At 44.5% G+C, this 21899-nt stretch overlaps 1 protein-coding gene across 1 annotated transcript in view; it reads right to left on the bottom strand.

Moving 5' to 3' along the window:
• Window positions 1-2881: 2881 nt before the first annotated feature.
• Window positions 2882-21899, bottom strand: part of EAF1 (ELL associated factor 1) — a 28763-nt gene continuing 9745 nt past the window's right edge. The window contains exons 5-6 of the mRNA XM_045005321.1: window positions 14437-14667; window positions 2882-5391 (exon numbers count right to left, since the gene is read on the bottom strand). Coding sequence (XP_044861256.1) covers window positions 5345-5391; window positions 14437-14667 — 278 coding nt within the window. The 3' untranslated portion in view covers window positions 2882-5344. The remainder of the gene's footprint in view (window positions 5392-14436; window positions 14668-21899) is intronic.

Here is a 21899-nt window from a genome sequence, read left to right as displayed (position 1 = left end):
CTCCTACCTCCCCTTGATGGGTGTCTCAGAGAGATATCTTCGTATTAGGCACATGGGTTACAAATGGATTTACTCTTACTATATACACTAGCATGGGAGAAGAATCTTTAGCTGGTATAATGTATTTTCCTCACTTACAAAAGGCTGCACAGACTATTTTGTAACAAGATGGGTCAACTGCAAAGCTGGCTTTCAGTGTGGGACAGTTATGAAGTCACAGACAACCCTTCACTTGTAGGGCTCATAATCTGTCAGCATCCTTTTCCCAGCATGCTCTTCTGACCTGCCTCCCCATGCAATCCACCATTTCACTTTGAAAAAGGAACAAAGGGACATTTCAGCATCACAGCAATCAGTGCCCTTCCATCTGCCTTTCTTCTCCCACACCAGACAAGCCCCAGATCCCTTGCCCAGTTACTAAATTGTCCTGTCCCTACATTACTACCTACATCAGGGGTCGGCAACCTTCCAGAAGTGCTGTGCCGAGTCTTCATTTATTCACTCTGATTAAAGGTTTCGCGTGCCAGTCATACATTTTAACGTTTTTAGAAGGTCTCTTTCTATAAGTCTATAATATATAACTAAACTATTGTTGTCTGTAAAGTAAATGAGGTTTTAAAAAATGTTTAAGAAGCTTCATTTAAAATTAAATTAAAATGCAGAGCCCCCCGGACTGGTGGCCAGGACCTGGGCAGTGTGTGTGCCACTGAAAATCAGCTCACGTGCCACCTTCGGCACAAGTACCATAGGTTGCCTACCCCTGACCTACATAGTTTCCTGCCAACTGTTTTATTTCACCCAGGGCCTTACAAAACCTGGGGCTTACTCTTGGTAGAACATAAACATCTAAAGCTTGTTTGGAGCATAGGAATAAAAATCATGTTGTTCAATGTAATATTTGATAGCTGTTTTCCTGAACAGATGCTCAGTTATTTTTTGCTAGTGATTATAACGTCTGGCAGCCAACAAGATGTTAATTAGGATTTAAGGAAGTAACAGACCTAAGGAGAAAGAGGCTTCCCTCCAGGTTACCAGAGTACGATGGTGGAAGAGCTTATGGGGTGGCTGGTACTGTGAAGTTAAAAACCTGTTTGCATATTGGAGCTAAGACTTTGTATAGATAATTTTTTTTATATAGAACCAGGGCCCTGTATGTCTGTCCCATGGCTTTTTGCATCGGGGTCTAGCATATAGCTGAGCTGGCAATAATTTGAGCAAAAATGTTCATGCAAGTCTATGCAAAATTTTCAACCAATTATTTAGCATATTTCACACTGCCCTAAATTATCTATTTTTGCAAAGGTTATGGGGAATTGACAATTAATCATAACAAAACCTGTGAAAACAAAAACAATCTACCTGTGTGAATTTTAGCAGAGGTGCCCTCCAACAGATGCAACATTTTCAGATTGACTTAATAGCCTGTTTAATTTTCAAAAGTCACTCAGTGACCTCAGAGCCTAAATCTCATGGACATCAATGGGATTTAGGCTCCTAAATGACTGAGTAACTTTTAAAATGGGGCTTGGGTTCCTAAATCATGTAGGTGCTTTTGAAAATGTTACCAATGGCATGATAAATGAAGCCTAAGGCTAGGAGACAGGGAGCCCTGAGTTCTACTCCCACAACTGCTACTAAATGCCATTAATACTTTGCAGTTACATAGGACTATTAAATAATAGGCTGTTAATAGTAAAATATTGTTATTTATACTTTATAGATGGAGAGATTGAGAATCAGAAGCTAGTCACTTGGTAACATTTTCAAAAACACCTCAGTGATTTAGGAGGCTACATCTCATTTTTAGACTTTATTTAGGAAGTTACAGGTTTCACTGAAAGAAAATGAGACTTAAGCCTTATGTACCCGGTAGCGTTTTCAACATTTTTGTTGTTGCTGTCGCTATTCAGATCAAACAAAACAAAAAGAGCATAGCTACATTGCTTTGCCTAAAGCAGCTTCAGCTACTTCCCCTGTGAATCATAGCATCCAGGCAGTACTGCTCTTTTTCAAAATAAGCACACAGCATTTTGGGCAGGGATCCCAAGGTGCAATGTTCTGCTAGGCTCAATGTGTTATAGGCTGTTTATCGCAGTGGATTGTGGGACACCTAGTGGAACTGAGTGGAATTCTAGGACTTGAGGTCAAACTCATGATTCGTCCACAGTCTCTCACAATTCATTAGGGTTTTGCTAGCCAGTACATTTTCAAACTGTTTCGGGATCAAACAAATTTTCAAACCACTGTCAGGTAGCATGGAGGAAAAACTATTGCAAGCTTTCACCCTCTGTCCTTAGCCAGTGACAGGAACAAAATAAAACCTACATCTCACCCCTCTACTCCAGGGCAGTGGACACTCCCACCCTCTCATTCAAATCCCTCCTAAAAAAATAAAAATAATCTCCTTCTACAGAACCTTTCCCAGAGCCGCAAGATAGTGGCAGCAATGATGAATGCCGTGTCTAGCCCAGGATTTAAAGGTTTGACGTTGGCTCAAGCTATGAGAGTAGTTAGCTCAGTCAATTTAACACCTTCTAAAACTCTAGCCAACAAAAAGCAGTTGTACTTTAGAATGTGATAAACTGTTAACTAGGGGAAATTTTGGCTTTAGTACAAATCTAACATCACACTTTTAAATCCTAGGGCTCGTCTATGCTTAACACGCTATAGCAGCTCAGCTCAGAAATTCGGCGGCATTTCAGCGAGTGCTCCACCGCCGCCATGGTCCTTCGTCTGGCGCCCGCCAGACGAAAAGGTTGGGGACCACTGGGTTACACAATGAAGCATGAAGAGCTGCTGTAAATAAAAATATCCTCCACTCCAAATTAACTCCAAGCGACACTTCCATTAGTTTCCCAGTTTAAAAGAAAACACACACACATTTGGATTGCTAAACTTCATTTTTTATTTAAATAAACTGAATTTGAAAGAGAAAAAATGATATAGCTTTACACTGCAAATTATTTTTTCACATAACTGTAAACACGCGTATGTTTAGCCTATAATAAAGTAAACTATGCAAATAAACTTTAGGCACAGTATTCTCCAAATAGTTATATGTACTTCAATTTTGTATTATTCCTGAGTACCCATTTCTCTGACCCTAGAGAAAAAAAACACAAGTGAGAACGTTTTCCTATCAGCTTTTCCTCTTAAACCAATTGGTTAAGTCTGGTTTCTGAGAACATGGGATGTTCCAATTTGTTTTGCTGGAACATCAAGGAATACAGCATGGGTACACGAGAAGCCATAAAACCTTTTGAGGGAGTGGGATACAAGTGTGGCCTATGCTGACCTTTCGGGTATGTATATTTTAGGACTTCTGGCTTGATGAGTGCTGACTCAGTACTGTTAGTGTGCCTACTATCTTAGACATGATCATAAGCAATGTCTGGTATATTCCTTTTTATGTTGTCTTATCCCCTTTTAAACTGCATACACTCGAAGAATAATCAGAACACTTACTATGAAACACCCCATATTTTAGAGGGCACAATGCAGCCACTGAATAACTTATAATGCGTTGTTGCAGTTATTAGCTACTTCACTGCTTATCTAACATGTAAGTCAAGGGAAATTCAGGATGATATTTTGGAAGCACCATTACTACTAATTAGGTTGCAAACACACATTCAGTTAAATAGCTGCTATACCAATTGTTAAGACCAAAGCTTTTGCAGCTTGCTAGGAGAGAGCACCTGTATTCCCTTTGCTCACAGAGAAAAATCAAATCATTTTGGTTATAAACCAACTGTATTTCTTAATTATGCGTTAAAATATGTATACATATCATATTCTTTTAGAACCAAATATTTTTAAAAAAACATATGTACAAGAAAGATGCCTCTTTAAATATATATCGAATGCAGGAAAATAATCTGGGTTTTATAACCTTCCTTCAAAATTCCCCTAGTGCCCTCCAATGCATTTTTTTTTAAAGAGAAAAAAACCCTAACAAACAGGGAAACAAAACCACATGAATGATGGTATACTACCACTGATAGACAAAAGCCAGGAAAGTAAACATTTAGCTTTGTATTTCCTGGCTTACATTAGACGCCTACTGCCACTTGCCTTATGCCATGTGGGTAACAGCTGAAATTGAACTGTGTGTGGAGTGGGCAGCATGAACCTCATGCATCACTTAAGTCCCATGTATGCACAAAATGAAACAAACAAACAAACAAAAAAACCTTACAGGGGTAAATGTTTCTTGCTCTGAAGAATGACAGGACCCATTGTCCCTCATGAGATCCATGCCAAGGAACAACCTGGGGAAAACTCCATGTAGGGAACCTTGGAGAAGGCGGGCTGCTTCCAGTTGCATCTTATAACTGTTTATTCATCCGTTTGGTGTAATCATCTTGTAGCAATGGGCTCTAGCCCTGCAGTTGCAAATATCTTTTCTCCAGTTCCAAATGGAGTATTTTGGAGTAATTTAAATAAGGTTGATATTCTATATTTAAACCGTTTTCGTTAGAGACTGAAAACCAGAATTAAATGAGACTGTGTGATATATTAGAGAAAGTTGTCCTACTTCTTATTTACATAGGTAGGTACTTTTGTTACTTAAAACACCTAAGAACATTACTTTGAGAGAATACCTGTCTCCAATGCCAATTATTACACATACACAGTGTGTGTACATGCATGACTGTTTGTTTATGAAGGTAATTTGAACAGCTTCTAGTATTGTTTCCTTTAATAATGGAGGCAGCAACTGAAGTTTTATTTAAAATTATTCCATAAGGCATTGGTGCAACAAGGTAGTGATTGAAGAGGCAATTTTATAACTTCTTTTACAACTGTTTAAAACACTCCCACATCACGGTTAGCCAAAAATAGCAATAAAAAGGCATTAGAAAAGCCCCAAACTGAAGAAGACAGTTTAGTGATGAAATTTAGTTTAAACTCCAGCTCCCACATGGGTTTTTTAATGAATTGTTGGCTCACGTCTGTCCTAAACACACATTTTTCCTTAATGTACTACGGCACTGAACATCTCCCATGAACAAGAAACATTTAGATTACATCAAAAGAATATGCATTATGCTTTACAGATCAACAGTAGTCAGGATCACAGACTGGCTTATCTACTGTACATATCTATTTAAAACTTTAAAAGACTAAGCATATACATAAAATATACACTTAATAAACAAAGTAAAATCCTCCTCAGCTTCTGTTTAGAATAACATTTGATAGTCCATAGGGTTATACATTGCTTCTATTAAAATTCCATGCACAGAGCTATTCCTGTGCCAATTCCCTCATCAGCATTGGGCTCATTGAAAAGTAAATTAGTTCTTCATATATATGCAGTAGAAAAAGAGAAACCTCAGCCCTAGTCATCACTGTCACTTCCAGATTCACTCAACTGCAAGTCATTTCCTATTGGGGACAAAAAAACAAGAACACCAGAAGTTAATTCATACTTTGATTATATTCAAATTTAAGAATTATTGTATTTAAACTGGAGATTTAAATAAGAATTACACAGAAATGAACATGAACAGCATCTCAGCAGTTTGTCTAATATAATCATTCTTCATATTCAAGAACATTAAAATTTGCACAGTTTATTTAAGGCCCAATCCAGGCAAAGTTGAGTCTCCTTGGCTCCACAACCACAAAGGCTACTACTCCCTGTTCAAAAAGAAGCATTCGCTTTCTCAGCAGCTGTGGAATTAATTCCACACCCTCCGTCCAGCCAAAGTGCCATATATGACTTTTGGGCAGGACACTAGGGAAGTCCCTGGCTCCATCTACACTATTAAAATAACCATTTTTAAAAGATAGTAGTTTCAGTAGTGAAGATAGGGCTGTTCTATGGGGAAGTTCTATGGCCTATGTCATACAGGAGGTCAGGCTACATGATCACAGTGGTCCCTTCTAGCCTGTGGATAAATCAGGAAAGTGCGGGCAGCTCAAGAATATCGGGCTGAGCCTATTTGATAGCTCTGCTTCAGAAGTCAGTGAGGAAGGGGAAAACCAGGGAGCTCTGAGGCCCAAAGATAGGTCAGAAGCAGGGAGGCCCAGAGACCTACACTGTCCTTATAGTATGTACCAAAGGTCCCCAAACTGTGGAGTGCACCCTCCTTGGGGGGGGTGCAGAGGAAAGTTGCGGGGGGGCACAGCAGTGCCTGGATCAGCCCCCATGGAGGGTGGGGAAGGAGTGCCACCCAGCTCTGCCCACAGCCACAGCTCTGGCCCTGCCCCCAGGCCCTTGACGCAGCTCCAGTCCTGACTGCGACCCCGGCCTCGACCACAGCTCCAGGCCCTGGCTCCTGGCCCCCGGCCATGGCTCCCAACTGCGGCTCTGGCCCCCCTCCCAGACGTGGTTCCTGGGAGGCAAAGACAGGTTCCATTACGGGCAAGGAGGGGGCGTGATTGAAAAAGTTTGGGGACCACTGCTATATAGCAACTGTCTGCCGCCTCTCTTGCAGAATTCTGGTGAACATGAGAATGAGAAATGTCCTCTTCATTCTTGGGTAATGTACATGCTTTCTTTTAAGCTGGCCTATAACATGTGCCCTATCATCTTCCACATTCCTGCCCTCAAATGCAGGTCCACTGCAATGGAGCTACTGAAAAAAATAAGGGCTTGGCTACACTTACAAGTTGCAGCGCTGGTGGAGGCTTTCCAGCGCTGCAATTACACCCCGTCCACACTTGCAGGGCACAACCAGCGCTGCAACTCCCTGGTTGCAGCGCTGGCTGAAAACCCGTCAGGGCTGGGGTATAAGGAGTGCAGCGCTGGTGATCCAGCGCTGCTCAGCAGGTGTGGACACTCACCAGCGCTTTAATTGTCCTCCAGGGAATAAGGAGTTATCCCAGAATTCCTGTTCAGCCACTCTGCTCATCAGTTTGCACTCTACTGCTCTTGCCTCAGGTGACCCGCCCTTTAAATGCCCCGGGAATTTTAAAAATCTCCTTCCTGTTTGCTGCAGCCAGGTGTGTGTGGAGTGCAATCAGTTAATCTTTACAGATGACCATGCCTCCACGTGGCAAACGAGCCCCAGCATGGAGCACTGGCGAATTACAGGACCTCATTAGTGTTTGGGGGGAGGAAGCTGTGCAGTCCCAGCTGCGCTCCAGCCGTAGGAATTACGATATCTTTGAGCAGGTATCAAGGTCCATGCTGGATAGGGGCCATGATCGGGACGCACTACAATGCAGGGTGAAAGTTAAAGAGCTGCGGAGTGCCTATTACAAAGCCCGCGAGGGTAATCGCCGATCCGGAGCTGCCCCCACGACCTGCCGTTTTTACAGGGAGATGGACGCGATACTTGGGGGTGACCCCACTGCCAATCCCAGGACCACGATGGACACTTCTGAGCCGGGTGGGGGACAGGAGGAGGAGGCGGAGGCGGGGGGGGGAGGAATATGTGAGTGACACCCCAGAAGACACCCCAGAGTCCCTTGAGGCATGCAGCCAGGAGCTCTTCTCAAGCCAGGAGGAAAGTACCCAATCGCAGCAGCCAGCAGTTGCAGAAGGACAAGCAGAGCAGCGGGTTACCGGTAAGTGGCTTTTATTTTCTGGGTGGAAATGTTTCTGGAGAGGAAGGGGGGTTCGGGCTGTATGCATGCCAGCCTAGATGTGGAATAGCCCATTGATGTGGTCTATCACGTCGCGGTAATCGTCTGCAGTTATCTCAGCAAAAGTTTCAGCCAGAGCGTGGGCAATATGCCTGCGCAGGTTTATAGGGAGAGCCACTGTTGTCCTTGTCCCAGTCAGGCTAACGCGTCCGCGCCACTGTGCCACGAGGGGGGGGGGGGGGACCATCGCTGAACACAGGCAACCCGCATAGGGTCCAGGGCGGAATCCACATTGCTGTAGAAGAGCCTCCCGCTGTTCCCTAGTGACTCGCAGCAAGGAGATATCTTCCAGGATTAACTCCTGTGAAAAATGTTGGGAGACTCTTTAGTGAAGCTAGTGATAGAGATAGGGAGATAGTGAAGATCACCCCTGCAGCTGCATCTTCGCTCAAACCCTCTATCACTGAAGCTTACCCAAAGCAACCAGAACCCCTCTATCACTCAAGCCCCACTTCTCCCTCTATAAGCACCCCTCACTCACCATTTTGTGGCTTCTGCTGTGTTATGTGTGTGGTAAAAGAATGCTAAAGTGAGGACTGAGAACTCCTTCAGTGTGTGGGAATTTCAGTCTTGAGATAATGAACACAATGCTTCCCTGTTAAATGTTGTCAATTCTTTTTTTCTAAAGTGACCTTGACTGCTGGACTGACCAGATGTACCACAGCACAGAAGCTGCAGAATTTGAGAAAAAATCCCCGAAAGAGCAAGGAAGACATGCTGAGAACTGTTATTGCTCACTCTGCTAGAGAGAGTAAAAACTTGCAGGAGTGGAGAGAGAAGGAGAGCAGGATCGGCCAGAGGGAAAGCAGGACCCGCCAGAGAAATGCAGTGGCCAAGAGGAAAAGCACAGAGAAGCTGCTAAGCATCCTGTCGCGCCAAGCGGACTCTATCGAGTCACTCGTTGCCATGCAAGCAGAGCACTACCGTGCTACTCCACCCCCCCCCCCGTCCCAAAGCTTTTTGCCTTGTGCACCAATGTCAGTTCAAACCCCCCTTCCCCAGCATCCAGGTTCTTACCACCACCAGCTGCCTCCAACACCTGTACGTTCACCAACCAGCCCTGCTAACTACAACCCTTACCCTCTGCACTCAACCCCCATCACCATGCAGTTTATGCACCCTGAAGTGCAGGATTCATTGCACAGCACTCCAGACAGGACGTATGCAAACTTGTGACTGTGCAGTTCACCAACCCACACCCCTGCCCTCTTGTGTTCATGAAATGTTGTGTTTCTGTCTGTCAAGGAAGTTTTTTTCTTTTCAATAAAACAATTCTTGGCTTTGAAAACAGTCTTTATTATAGCAGATAGTGAAAGATACCTTAGCCCAGTAAAGAAAGAGGCACTGCAAATCATTTTAGGGATAATAGAATAACAGTGTAAACAGTGCAATTCACTCCCATGCAAGGCAGCAAACATTACTGTTGGCTTTCAGCCTCAAATTCTTCCCTCAAGGCATCCCTAATCCTTGTAGCCCTGTGCTGGGCCTCTCTATTAGCCCTGCTCTCTGGCTGTGCATATTCAGCCTCCAGGACTTGAACCTCGGTGGTCCATGCCTGACTGAATGTTTCACCCTTCCCTTCACAAATATTATGGAGGGTACAGCAAGCGGATATAACCGCGGGGATGCTGCTTTCCCCCAAGTCTAGCTTCCCATACAAGCAACGCCAGCGGGCTTTTAAACGCCCAAAAGCACACTCCACAGTCATTCGGCACCGGCTCAGCCTGTAGTTGAACCGGTCCTTGCTCCTGTCAAGCTTCCCTGTATAGGGTTTCATGAGCCAAGGCAGTAACGGGTAAGTGGGGTCTCCAAGGATCACAATGGGCATTTCGATGTCCCCTACTGTGATCTTCCTGTCTGGGAAAAAAGTCCCTGCCTGCATCTTCCTGAACAGGCCACTGTTCCGAAAGATGCGTGCATCATGCACCTTTCCAGGCCAGCCTGTGTAAATGTCAATGAAACGCCCACGGTGATCCACAAGCGCCTGGAGAACCATAGAGAAATACCCCTTACGATTAACGTACTCTGATGCCAGGTGGGGGGGGGGGCAGAATAAGAATATGCGTCCCATCTATCGCCCCTCCACAGTTAGGGAAACCCATTTGTGCAAAGCCATCCACAATGTCCTGCACGCTCCCCAGAGTCACGGTCTTTCTTAGCAGGATGCGATTAATTGCCTTGCAAACTTGCATCAAAACGATTCCAACGGTCGACTTTCCCACTCCAAACTGGTTCCCGACCGACCGGTAGCTGTCTGGAGTTGCCAGCTTCCAGATTGCAATAGCCACCCGCTTTTCCACTGTCAGGGCAGCTCTCAATCTTGTGTCCTTGCGCCGCAGGGTGGGGGCGAGCTCAGCACACAGTCCCATGAAAGTGGCTTTTCTCATACGAAAGTTCTGCAGCCACTGCTCGTCATCCCAGACTTCCATGACGATGTGATCCCACCAGTCAGTGCTTGTTTCCCGAGCGCAAAAGCGGCGTTCAACGGTGCTAAGCATTTCCGTGAATGCCACAAGCACTGTAGTGTCACACGCGGCAGGCAAATCCATATCGATATCATCGTCAGACTCCTCACTGTCACTTTGGAGCTGAAGGAATAGCTCGACTGCCAAACGTGTTGTGCTGGCGACACTCATCAGCACAGTCCTCAGCAGCTCGGGCTCCATTTCCCACAGAAATCGCGATTCACACACAGAACAGAAAGACACTCACAATGGCGCCAAACGTTGCCGGAAAGACAGAATGCTGGGATGTGAAGCGATGCACCACGGGGCGTTGGAACAGGAAGCGGAATGACCCACACATTTCCTTCCCCTTCCCACAATACTCAGCGCCAAAACGGCGCCAAAACGGGACGAGGTGCTCTGTGGGATAGCTGCCCACAATGCACCTCTCAATATAGCGCTGGAAAGTGCTGCAAGTGTGGCCACACTGCAGCACTGGTAGCTGTCAGTGTGGCCACATTCCAGCGCTGGCCCTACACAGCTGCATGACCAGCGCTGTAACTCCCAGCGCTGCAACTTGTAAGTGTAGCCAAGCCCTAAGACAGTGGCTGTTTCTCTTCCTTTTTAACATTTTTGGGGGGTTTCCATGCTATGGCAAGCCTTCCCCTGTAGAGGTGTTCTTCATGTTACAGAAATATCAAGGTTTATCCATGGACACATGTTGGATCAAGCCTTTGAAATTCAAGCACATTCCAAGCATGGCAAATCTGACCTCCTAAAGGAGGGCCTATCCAAGGCCCACTAAGTCAGTGAATAGACTCTACTGACTTCAGTGGGCTTTGGATATGTCCTTGAGTGAAGGTCTAAATACTAATTAGCAAAACTCACATTTCTCTCTAAGTACTGGACTAATCAAGGAGGATTAGATGCACCAGATTCATTTTCATATTTAATTCACCAAAACCCTCCATGTTTGAATTTACCCGAATCTGCTGCAGAAACCATGGGCATTTAGCACACATTTTAGGTCCAGTTCGTCACGGAGCATATAGCGGAACCACAGAGGGGATATAGCAATTTGACTAGCCATAATCTCCTCACCCTTGCCTATCTCCTATGGTGGACAGGAGCGGGTCTCTCTACAGTTCCTCCACGTCCTCACATTCTTTATGCTTTTAAACTGTCAGTGAAAGATGGGTGATAGTGATGAGGATGGCTGGGCACAGTAGCACAGGAGGGGAAAACGTTTGAGAGGACGTGATGCATAATTTAGCTGCACTTCTGACCCTTTCTCTGACCTCTCTGAATGCACCCTCCATAGATGCTGGCCTCGTACCTTCATCTCTCTCAGGGTGGAATCCCGTGATTCTCCCACCCTTAGACTTGGTCTCAGGATATAGAGACCAGCCAGCAGGTTACAGCCTGCGTGAGGCAGGGGACATCCTGCCTGCCTGCCTCCCTCCACACCGATGGTCCCCAAGGACTCACAAGGGAACAGTGAGCTAGCGAGGGACACTGGTGTAAGATGTTTGTTGTTTTGTATGATCTGTATTCTCCTAGGTGGTGTATGATTAAGTAAAAGAGCACAACGCTCTGTGTAAAGTGTGGGTGTTACAGGCTTCGCAACTGCCGCATGCCCCTGACGGAGTTAAACGGTAACCAGAAGCTTCACACCTCTTGGATGGAGATCTGGGAGAGGGGTATGTTGGAACAACTGTGTTATCTCGGGGGTCAGTGCTGGGCCTGGGGGCATAGAACAGAAGGGCAGAGGAGCTCCATTTTGGAGAAGGGGCAAAAGACAGAGTCAGTGCCCAGGAAATGTGCCCGAGAGGCCCAGGGAGAAAACAGCGCTGTAGCCTGCTGAGGCTCTAGAACAGAGGTGGGCAAACTACAGCCCGCGGGTCCCTCCTGCCCGGCCCTTGAGCTCCTGCCCCGGGAGGCTCGCCCCTGGCCCCTACCCTGCTATTCCCACTCCCCCGCAGCCTCAGCTCACCCCACCACCAGTGCAATGCTCTGGGCGGCAAGCTCCTGGGGCAGCGCAGCTGCAGAGCTGGGGCCTGACCCGGTGCCCTGTGCTGTGCAGTGCATGGCTGGCTCCAGCCGGGCGGCACGGCTGCCTGTCCCGCTGCTCTGGGTGACACGGCTGTAGCGCCGCCAGCCACCAGTGCTCCAGGCAGCATGGTAAGGGGGCAGGGAGTGGGGGGGGTTGGATAGAGGGCAGGGGAGTGCGGGGTGGTGGTCAGGGGGCGGGGGTGTGGATAGGGGTTGGGGCGGTTAGAGGGTGGGAAACAGGGGGGTTGAATGGGGGCAGGGGTCCTGGGGGGAGCAGTTAGGAAGGAGGGGAGGGTTGGATGGGGTGGCGGGGGGTCCAGGGGCTGTCAGGGAAAAGGGGGGTAAGATCGGGCAGGCTGTCAGGGGACAGGGGTAGAGTCCCGGGGGGGAGGCGTCAGGGGGCGAGAAGTGGGGGTGCGGGGTGGGTCAGATACGGGGCGGTAGCTGGGCCATGCCTGGCTATTTGAGGAGACACATCCTCCCCTAACCGGCCCTCCATACAATTTTGGAAACTGGATGTGGCCCTCAGAACAAAAAGTTTGCCTGCCCCTGCTCTAGAAGCTTAAACCATCCAGAGACACAGAAGGTTGAATTCCCCTCACAGCAGTCCCAGCGAGTGGTCACAAGAGGGTGCTCACTAGGTACTGTGACACCTTCCTGCTTGTTTAACAGCCCTGTTATTAAATTAAACCAACCTAGGGATAGTCAGAATCCCAATAACCCAATATAGCCATGCAGTAATTATTCCAATAACCAGGTCACATAGAGTATTCATCAGTTATTACAAGTTAGCTCCATGTCCTTTATACGTCTATATCAACTTCTAACTAACTCTCTCACACACACACACACAAACATAGCGACTTCACTAAGGGGTTTATTATATATGCAGCCAATCCCACATTTCAGAAGCTCAGATTCTTTTTTGTTAATTTAAAAAACAATTCTTCTCCTCCCCAAAGTGTACAGACACTCCCCGGGTTACGCAAGACCCGACTTACTCAAATTCGACCTTACACAAAAAGTTCCATAAGGCATAAATAAAATTTTCGAGTTGTGGAAAATATTGCATAGAGTACGGAAACACAAAGTACTGTACTGTAATGCGGTGTGTGGAGGAATACAGCAGTAGCATCTCCTGCAAGGGAAGGCTTTGCGCTCTCACAGCCTCGTGTTATTTCAGTGATACTGTATTTTGTTATTTCACCCTATTATTTCATTCAAATCATGCCTGGAAAGTGACCAAGTGATAGCAAGAGTGCAGGACCAGTTCGTAAGCAAAAGAAGATTGACTTAGAGCAGATAATATTGTAATTGTTTGGTTTTTATGCTTGCTCAATATACGTTTGCGACTTACGTAAAATTCAGGTTACGCAAGGCTTTCCGGAATGGAATGATTGCGTAACTTGGGGAGCGTCTGTATCCTACTCCTCCCTGATCGGGCTTTGCTGCCCAGTCACACTGAGCATCAGCTCCAAAACCCACTGAAGCTGATGGGACTCTTTTGGGTTTTGGCTCAAGCCCTTGATGCCTAAGTAACCTCTATACTAGGGGTGGGCAAACTTTTTGGCCCGAGGGCCACATCTGGGTGGGGAAATTGCATGTAGGGCCATGAATGTAGAGCTGGGACAAGGGGTTGGGATGTGGGAGTGGGTGTGGCTGGGGGCTCAGGGCAGGTGGTTGGGGTGCAGGAGGGGTCCGAGGTGCGGCAGGGGGCTCAGGGCAGAGGTTTGGGGTGCAGGCTCCGGCCCAGCAGCGGCACTCAGCAAGGCTAAGGCAGGCTCCCTGCCTGCCCTGGCCCCGCACTGTGCCACTCCCGGAAGCGGCTGGCACCACATCCTGCAGCCCCTGGGGGCAGGGGGCTCTGTGCACTGCCCTCACCTTCCCCCGAAGCTCCCATTGGCCATGGTTTCCCGTTCCCAGCCAATGAGAGCTGCAGGGAGTGGTGCCTGCATGTGAGGGCAGCGCGTGGAGACCTCTGCCCCACCCTCCTCCCCTAGGGGCCACAGGAACATGGTTCCGGCCGCTCTGGAAGCGGTGCGGGGTCCGCGGCGCCACAGGGATGGCAATCCTGCAGGCCGCATCCAAAGCCCTGACAGGCCGGATCCAGCCCACGGGCCATAGTTTGCCCAGCCTTGCTCTATATCTTCAAATAAATAAGAGCTTTTTGTTATAAGGTCTCCCCCCTTTCAAATATTTCAACCTGCATGCGAGCAACTGCTTGGGATAACCATTTGGTAAACTATATTCTGCAGCAGTATCTAAATCTGCTTAGAAAATCTATGCCTTTTGGTGGCATCACACAGATTTCCACAGCAACAACACACAAAACTTTACTTACTGAGAGTGTTCATTAGCTGATTGCTTCCTTGTGGCCTGCTGGTACCATTAGCAACAGCATTTCTGTTGTTGTACTGCTGGTGTGGTGGCTGAGAGGGGGAAATACGTGCAGCCTCTTCCCCGTCACTGCTAGAGCTTTCATCATCACTCCCAGAAGAGCTCTCAGAGTCTGATGAGCTGCTACCACTGCTGCTGCTCATCTGTTCAATAATTTCAACCTCTGCTCTTAGCTCTGGAATAAGATGACATATGTTGGGTCAAAACATTTACAGGCCTCTGTGAATTTCAGGAAAGGAATGTTAAAATGCACCAGTTTTGTCAAGTATAATTTACCAAGCACAATGAACAAGTCTAAAATCAAATCAAAAGGAGGGAATTGGGGGCGGAAAACAAAAGAAACATACAAAAGATACATACAACTGTGCCTAAGTGCTGCAGCTGAACCTAGAGAAGAGGTAATAATCACTGCTTCTCTAAACTTCATTTCTTTCACTACCACTTTATATGTTTTCTATTTTTAAAACCATTCCTTATTGTATTATTCATTTACTGAGTGCTCAATGTGCCAGGCACTTTACAGACAAAACAGGCATCGAATGTAAATGACTTGGGGTCACGGTATAACAGGTGACACAATAGGTGCAAATTTCAAAAGTACCCAGTGACTTAGGAGCCTAAGTTCCATAGAAAAACCTGTGGGATTTAGGCTCATTTGAAAATGGTATCAGATACAATAAGGGACAGTTACAATGAGGAGAGAAGGGGATTACAACAATAAAGTTAGGAAGTTCTTTAGATCTGCCATGCACCCTTCTTGGTGGTTCCAATGGTCATATGAAAGTTATATCAGCAAGAGTTTGGAATAGTCATATTACTTACCAAGGATTTAGATAAGTCATCCCAAATCACACCATTATTGTATATTTGAATATTCCATGTTACTCAAAAACCATTTGAAGGATTTTTTGAACATTTTGTGGGGACTACAGCTTGTATCCCTCCACCAATAACATTAAGCATGTAGTTACCATAAGTCCAAAGGTATAGGGATCAGAGGGAGAGAAATAATAAAGCTAGCATTATTTATATTATGAAAGCACCCAAAATCGTCAGAGTTCAAGCCTCATTGTGCTGGACATTATACATACACAAGCTAAGAAATGAGTTCCTATCTTAAAGAACTTACAGTCTAATAGAAAGAGTGGGAGAAATCAGGTATCATCTCCATTTTACAGATGGGGACCTAAGGCACAGAAAAATGTCAGTGTCTTGCCCAGGGTTACATAGGAATACTGTAGCAGAAGCAGAGTTTGAACCCAAATTTCCAAAGTCCTACTCTAGTGTTTGAATCACAAGACCATCCTTTCTGTGTAAAGTATCTCCAAAATGACCTTGAACAGATCTTTTCTATACATAACAATGCCATGACGTTAAAGTTCATGATCGCGAACGTTTCAGAATTAAGGCTAAATACTGTATCTGATTGGAAAGGAGAGGGTTCCAGATGCCCGATGATACAACAGCTACAGGATCAGGAAATAAGACTAAAGAACCCTGCTAAGTTCTCAGCCTCCACTGTATTTTGGCAATGAAATCCATTGGGTAATTATGCACTGGCTTAGAGTTTCCTTTTTCAATTTTAAATTAGCTACCTTTCGATTTCTAAGTCAGCTACACTCAACTGGAATTAAGGAAAACAATATTATACCTATACAATGGAGCAATAAACTGTCTAAATCAAGTTGTACTTCTTGAGGAAATGAGGTTGTTTTTGCAATTTGGCTGCTGAAGCAAAACATATTGGTTATGTTACCTACAGTTCATCTGTTTGTAAGACAGCCATTTTGGTTCAATCTTTTAGATTTAAAAAAATCTGTCATCTGTTTCTGTTGGATTTACATGACTGGGTCAATGGCAGGGAGTAATACATCTTTCAAAAGTGATTTCTTTCTCTCTTATTCTCCTCCCCACTTAGTCTTGCAGTTTTTAGAATTTTATTTCCTGCTGGAGTCTGAGAACTGGACAAGGAGCACTCCCAAGTCTGGGTTCTCAATTTATTCCCAAACTGCGGGTTTCTAGAATCCTATAACAACTTTCAGGCTTAGAGGATCTCTCAATGTCTAAACTAAGCAAGTTGGGGAAACTAAGCACAATGGAAAATGGAAATCCCACAGATGTGAATATCTTTTGCCCTAGCTTGATTCCGTAATTTTTCTGCATGCCTCAAGTGATACTTTGGATCAAGGGAGTTGATAATTATAACTACTCACTGAGCACTAAAAATGTACATGGTGCAAATATTCACAGTCTATGCCTCAAAGAGCTGAGAATCTAATGGACAGAAAAGATGTACTGGGAGAACTAGAGGAAGGGGCTTCCACCCATTTCCTTGTTTATAAGCCCTATGGAAGAAGCGAGTCATATGTGGAAGATATGAATGAGAAGTTGGGATGACCTGGCAGACTGTGACTGGGAGGGCCCTCCAACATAGGAGTGTGGTGCTCTAGTCAGGGCAACACAGAACCATAAACCACTGTTACCCTCTGCCTTAGCAAGGGAGAACTTTGCTGGAGATCAGACTACGTGTGATCTCCCTAACACACCAGTCTGTCCGCTTTGCAAGTAAAATCCTTGAGATTCTGCCAGTCTTAACCTTGTCTTGCAGGTAACAAATCAGTGAACCCCGGTTCCTGAGTTCTCCAGAGACGTCTCTCTGTAGTGTCCAGTCCCTCTGACTGGATACTCTCAAAAATTGTTAAGTGTGCTATCTCAAAAGAGGCAGTACGCACACCAGCTTGTTAGGTTAGCTGAGGACTCACTCTATACTTCAACAAAACAGCACTGAGATGGTTTACAGTAAAACTAGGAAGACGTTTTTGAAGAACAGACACTTACGTGATACTAAGCAGAGATAATAGAAAATAGAAAACAAACAAAATAAAACATGCTTTCTAGTACCTAACATTTAATTCTAGCTAGTTAAGCCTTTGCCTAAACAGCTTTCTCACTTACAGCAACTCCAGTCCTTCCTGGCAGGAGCTCCAATGTTCACAGAATCAGAGCTTGTTGTCCACTTTGTTCCCTAAGATATGGACAAAAAAGGGGTTCTCTCCCCTTCTTTTTCTAGTCCAGTAAGCCTTTGAAATGTATTATTTGAAAATTAAGCCCAGACACAGTTCCTGTCCTCTGCTGGTGTGTAGATGCCATGCTATCTTCCTCATCCTCTAATCAATTTGTTGTTTTGATTGGCTTAATCAGTTTGTTTACCATAGATGTAAATGTACTCTGGCCTCACCTGGCTCAATTTACATCGGAGACCCAGGCAAACTGGCAAAACAACATTCCTTTGTCTACAAAAAACTTGTTTATTTGCTCTACTCAGATTGCTTGGTCTGAATATATTTTAGGAACATATTTCCAGCACAGACATAATTCTTTATATACTAACCATACATACACCATGCAATAATATTAACGACCACCGTGTCAAGAGTTTTTACATATATCTTACAAGATATCGTTTGGCTACATATTCTGACAACAGCATGGTGGGTGGCATAAAGGGGCTCTTAGGGTCAGAAGGAGGCAGCATGGAAGATGGTGTGAAGACGACAGAAGGGAGAGGAAGACGGTAATTAAAGAGTAGAGGTTGGCAACACTGGTGGAAGGAAGAGGATAGGAGGTATGCAACCAGACAGTATTCAAGATGAAGGCTGAAGAGGAGGTTGGATAGGAAGTTTGAACTGGATATGGTGGGCAAGGGGGAGCCAATAGAATAATTCAGAGAGAGAAGTGACATGATCTGATTGTCAAGGAAGATAGTTTTGGCTGCTGTGTTTAGGATGGAATGAAGGGGAGCAATATGGGCGCCTGGCAGGTGAGTGAGGAGGACATTAGACAAGGCAGAGAATGATGAGAGCATGGAGATGCGTTTTAGCCACCAGGAGAGGAAAGAAAGATGTCTTGGAGAAAAGTGGCAAGATTTGTTGCCATCCTTGATGTGTGCGGAGAAGAAGAGCAAGAAAATGACATCAAGATTGTGAGCCTGGGGGACAGGGCTGGGAAGTTGGAGGTGTTATCAGCAGCAACAGAGAGCACTTAGGAAGGGAGATAAGTGGCTCAATTGGGGCTTTTTTTCTAATCAATTGCTGCCTCTTGGGCTTGCAGTTCCCTTTCAGATATCTCTAGTCTCCCCTCTCAGCTCCATTCAACCAATATTTTAAATTGTTCTTCTGTGCAGACAAGAAAATGTTGTTTTTGCTGATGTCACAACTGCTCTTATATCATTAAAAATGTATCATGCAGAGTTTCCACAGGACTTTTAGGAAGCCCTACTGAATCCCCGGTTGCTTCAGCCTGTTAAAGATGGTGGTTGAGTCAACCACAAGACGAGGTCCAAAAGGAAAAACAAATCTGCTTTATTTATGTCACAATTTGTATTTTCCTGCTTGTCTGCTCTGTTGCTTTATCAAGGCATTCTTTAGTGCAGTAATTAGTATGGATGACTTAATGTTCTGGTGCCTTTACTTTTTTTTTTTTTTTAAATGTGTGATGATTACATGGCATAGTCTATATGCTGCCTTTAACTGTGAAAAGTCAAATGCTTATCAGCATACTTTTCGTTCCTTAAGATCAAACAAACAAACCATGTTAATGCAATATTGAGGTTGAAAAGGTCACAAGAGTCAGGAAATGCAAAAGTTAATATTAAAAAAACCTCTCTATGTAGCATGTGTTAAATACATACCTTAATGAATGCACTACATCTGGCAAAGTTGATATTGTTGAGGGAACCATAATTTGAGTTTTGTGCATTTGATTTCTCAACCGTAGCAATTTACTTAAAAGAAAAGTGAAACAAAAACGTTCTTTTTTCTCCTAGGTGCTACAATAATAAATACCACTAATAAATCAAATCTACTTAGTTACTTCATTAACTAAGAACAGGGCTTTTTCCTCCTTTTCTCTGCTATCAGTAGATGCATTGGATTTTACTCTGTTTCATGCACCTTCAATAAAATTCTTAGCTGGCCCTGAGAAGGACTGAGCATCTAGAACTCCGACTAAAGCCAATGGGAGTTGTAGATGCTCAGCATTTGGCATTATGAGGCCGTAAGTCCCATATCACACTAGACAGAAGTAAACAACTTGATTTTGACAGGTTGAATTTACAGAGAAAGCAGATAGAAAAAAAATTTTTACACTGAAATTCAGCAAATTTGATTTACAAGTCCACAAGAGACAACAAATATGCAATTATATTATGTCATCTTTAGAGTTATTTTTCAAAGTACAACTTCACTTTAGAGCACATTTTAAGCATTAAATTCATAGTTTTCCAGCAACACTGGAAAACTTGTACTTTTTCCAGATGCTAGATACCTACATTATGTCAACATTATTAAAAATGCATCTGTTGTGATTAAGTATGCTATATAAATATGTCAACAATTTTTTCCCTGTAAATACCACAATATGATCATTCATTCTCATTGAACAGTGACATGTGATAAGGTGCAGATAAGTATTCATAATGCATGAGAGCCTCACCTGCACTCTGGCCCCTTGATGCTGTGTAAAAGGGATGCAGGGGCATAAAGAGGGCCAAATCTCCCCATAACTAATAGGTAAAGGATTCTCCTGCTGCTAGCACTGCAAAGTCAGCTCTAAAGATGCCTCCCAAAGACCCTCAACACATACCACAGAGGGACAGGTATGTCAAGTGTGGGGCCAGAGTATGCTGTGAAAATGCTGGGCAGCACAGCAGCCCACAGGGCAGCCTGTGGTGGTTGCTGGAACTTAGAGAGGATCCCAGAGCTGTGTTAGTAACACCAGAGGCATCCCACCCCCTGGGGCATCTTAGGATCAGGAGGGTGCAAAGATGGCTTAAAGCCACTTTAGATCCAGCCCCCTACGACTTGAGAGTTCAGTGCTGCACCGGTTACAGGCACAGCACAGAACCTCACCCAGTATGCTTTACTTTTCTTCTGTACAAAGTATGTCTTTCAACGACCAAGAAGGAGATGGCATGAAACAACAAGAGAAAAAAAAATCCTTTAACTTAAAAACCCTGTAGGAGTAAAGGAGAAATACAGGAGTCCCAAGGACTGAAGACTGTTTCCTGGATCTAGTTGACTTGTATCGTTCATTTTCGTTGTGTCAAAATGGCTTTTAATTGTGCTTTCCCTACACAGGTTCTCAGAATTATAAGACGTGTCAAAGTGTTGGTACTCTAGTTCTCCATTGTTAGAAGCTTATGTAAAGAAAGGACAGAGGAATGTTTAGAAAAGCTACAGAAGCACAATTATTCTGTGGCCAAGAACAAACTGTTGACGGATCCATACTCTCTCTTATTAGAACTTTATGTGAAGGGTAGATACTCTCTGTGAAATACAACTGATCTCCCAGATGGTACTTTGAAGTTCTCTACAATACAGGACATTCAGATGCTGGAGAAGTTATCAGACAGCCAGGACATTCACACTTTTGTACAACAGGTCTTCTGTTTTTAGAATACAAGGAAAGACTCTCTCTGGAGTAATCGTCACACCAGACAAATATGTATTTTTTACTGCAACAATACAACCTTTAGTCACTGCTGTATACCTTTCTGAAAAGTATCAGAGGGGTAGCCGTGTTAGTCTGGATCTGTAAAAGCAGCAAAGAATCCTGTGGCACCTTATAGACTAACAGACGTTTTGGAGCATGAGCTTTCGTGGGACCCTTGCATCCGACGAAGTGGGTATTCACCCACGAAAGCTCATGCTCCAAAACGTCTGTTAGTCTATAAGGTGCCACAGGATTCTTTGCTGCTCTTTCTGAAAAGGTGTCTGATGATTATTTAAGGCTATGTTTACACTAGGAGCACTTTACTGGTATAAGACTACTGGTATACTATACTGGCAAAGCACTCCTAGTGTGGGTGCAGCTATACTAGAAAGCTGCAGTTTGTACCAGAATAATAAAATCTTTCACATCCCCACACCCTGCACCCTCACGGAGTGAAAACAAGCTATACTGGTAAAAGTGCCATTTGGTTGGTGTAACTGTCTACAGTAGGGGCTTCTACCAGCACAGCTATGTCAGTCAAGGATCACACCTCCTCATAACTATGCCAGCAGAACTCTGTAGTAGATACCTAGTTTAACTAATATTTGTTTTCTAAACTATATAATAAGAACCATACCAGATAATTCGTTTACTAACTTAATATATTTCCCTGTAGTCTGCTTGTTTGGTTGGTTTTATGTATCTGAAGAATTTTCAAAATAAAAAATTAGATATAAACACAGTGAGAAAGGACAGAAATTGCAACTAACAAACCCTCAGACTTCAGCATGGTCTTTCGATCAACATCCTGGTGTTCACTAGATTAGAAACTGCGCAGGAGTGAATATAATCTGCTCCTACAACCAACATTCAGATTTTTGAAAAGTAAAAATGTCATAAAGGGACTAGTATAAG

The sequence above is a fragment of the Mauremys mutica genome, chromosome 2, assembly GCF_020497125.1.
Source record: "Mauremys mutica isolate MM-2020 ecotype Southern chromosome 2, ASM2049712v1, whole genome shotgun sequence".
Lineage (NCBI taxonomy): Eukaryota > Metazoa > Chordata > Testudines > Geoemydidae > Mauremys > Mauremys mutica.
The sequence above is the reverse complement of the archived record's forward strand: the minus strand, read 5'-3'. Positions and strand labels throughout refer to the sequence as shown.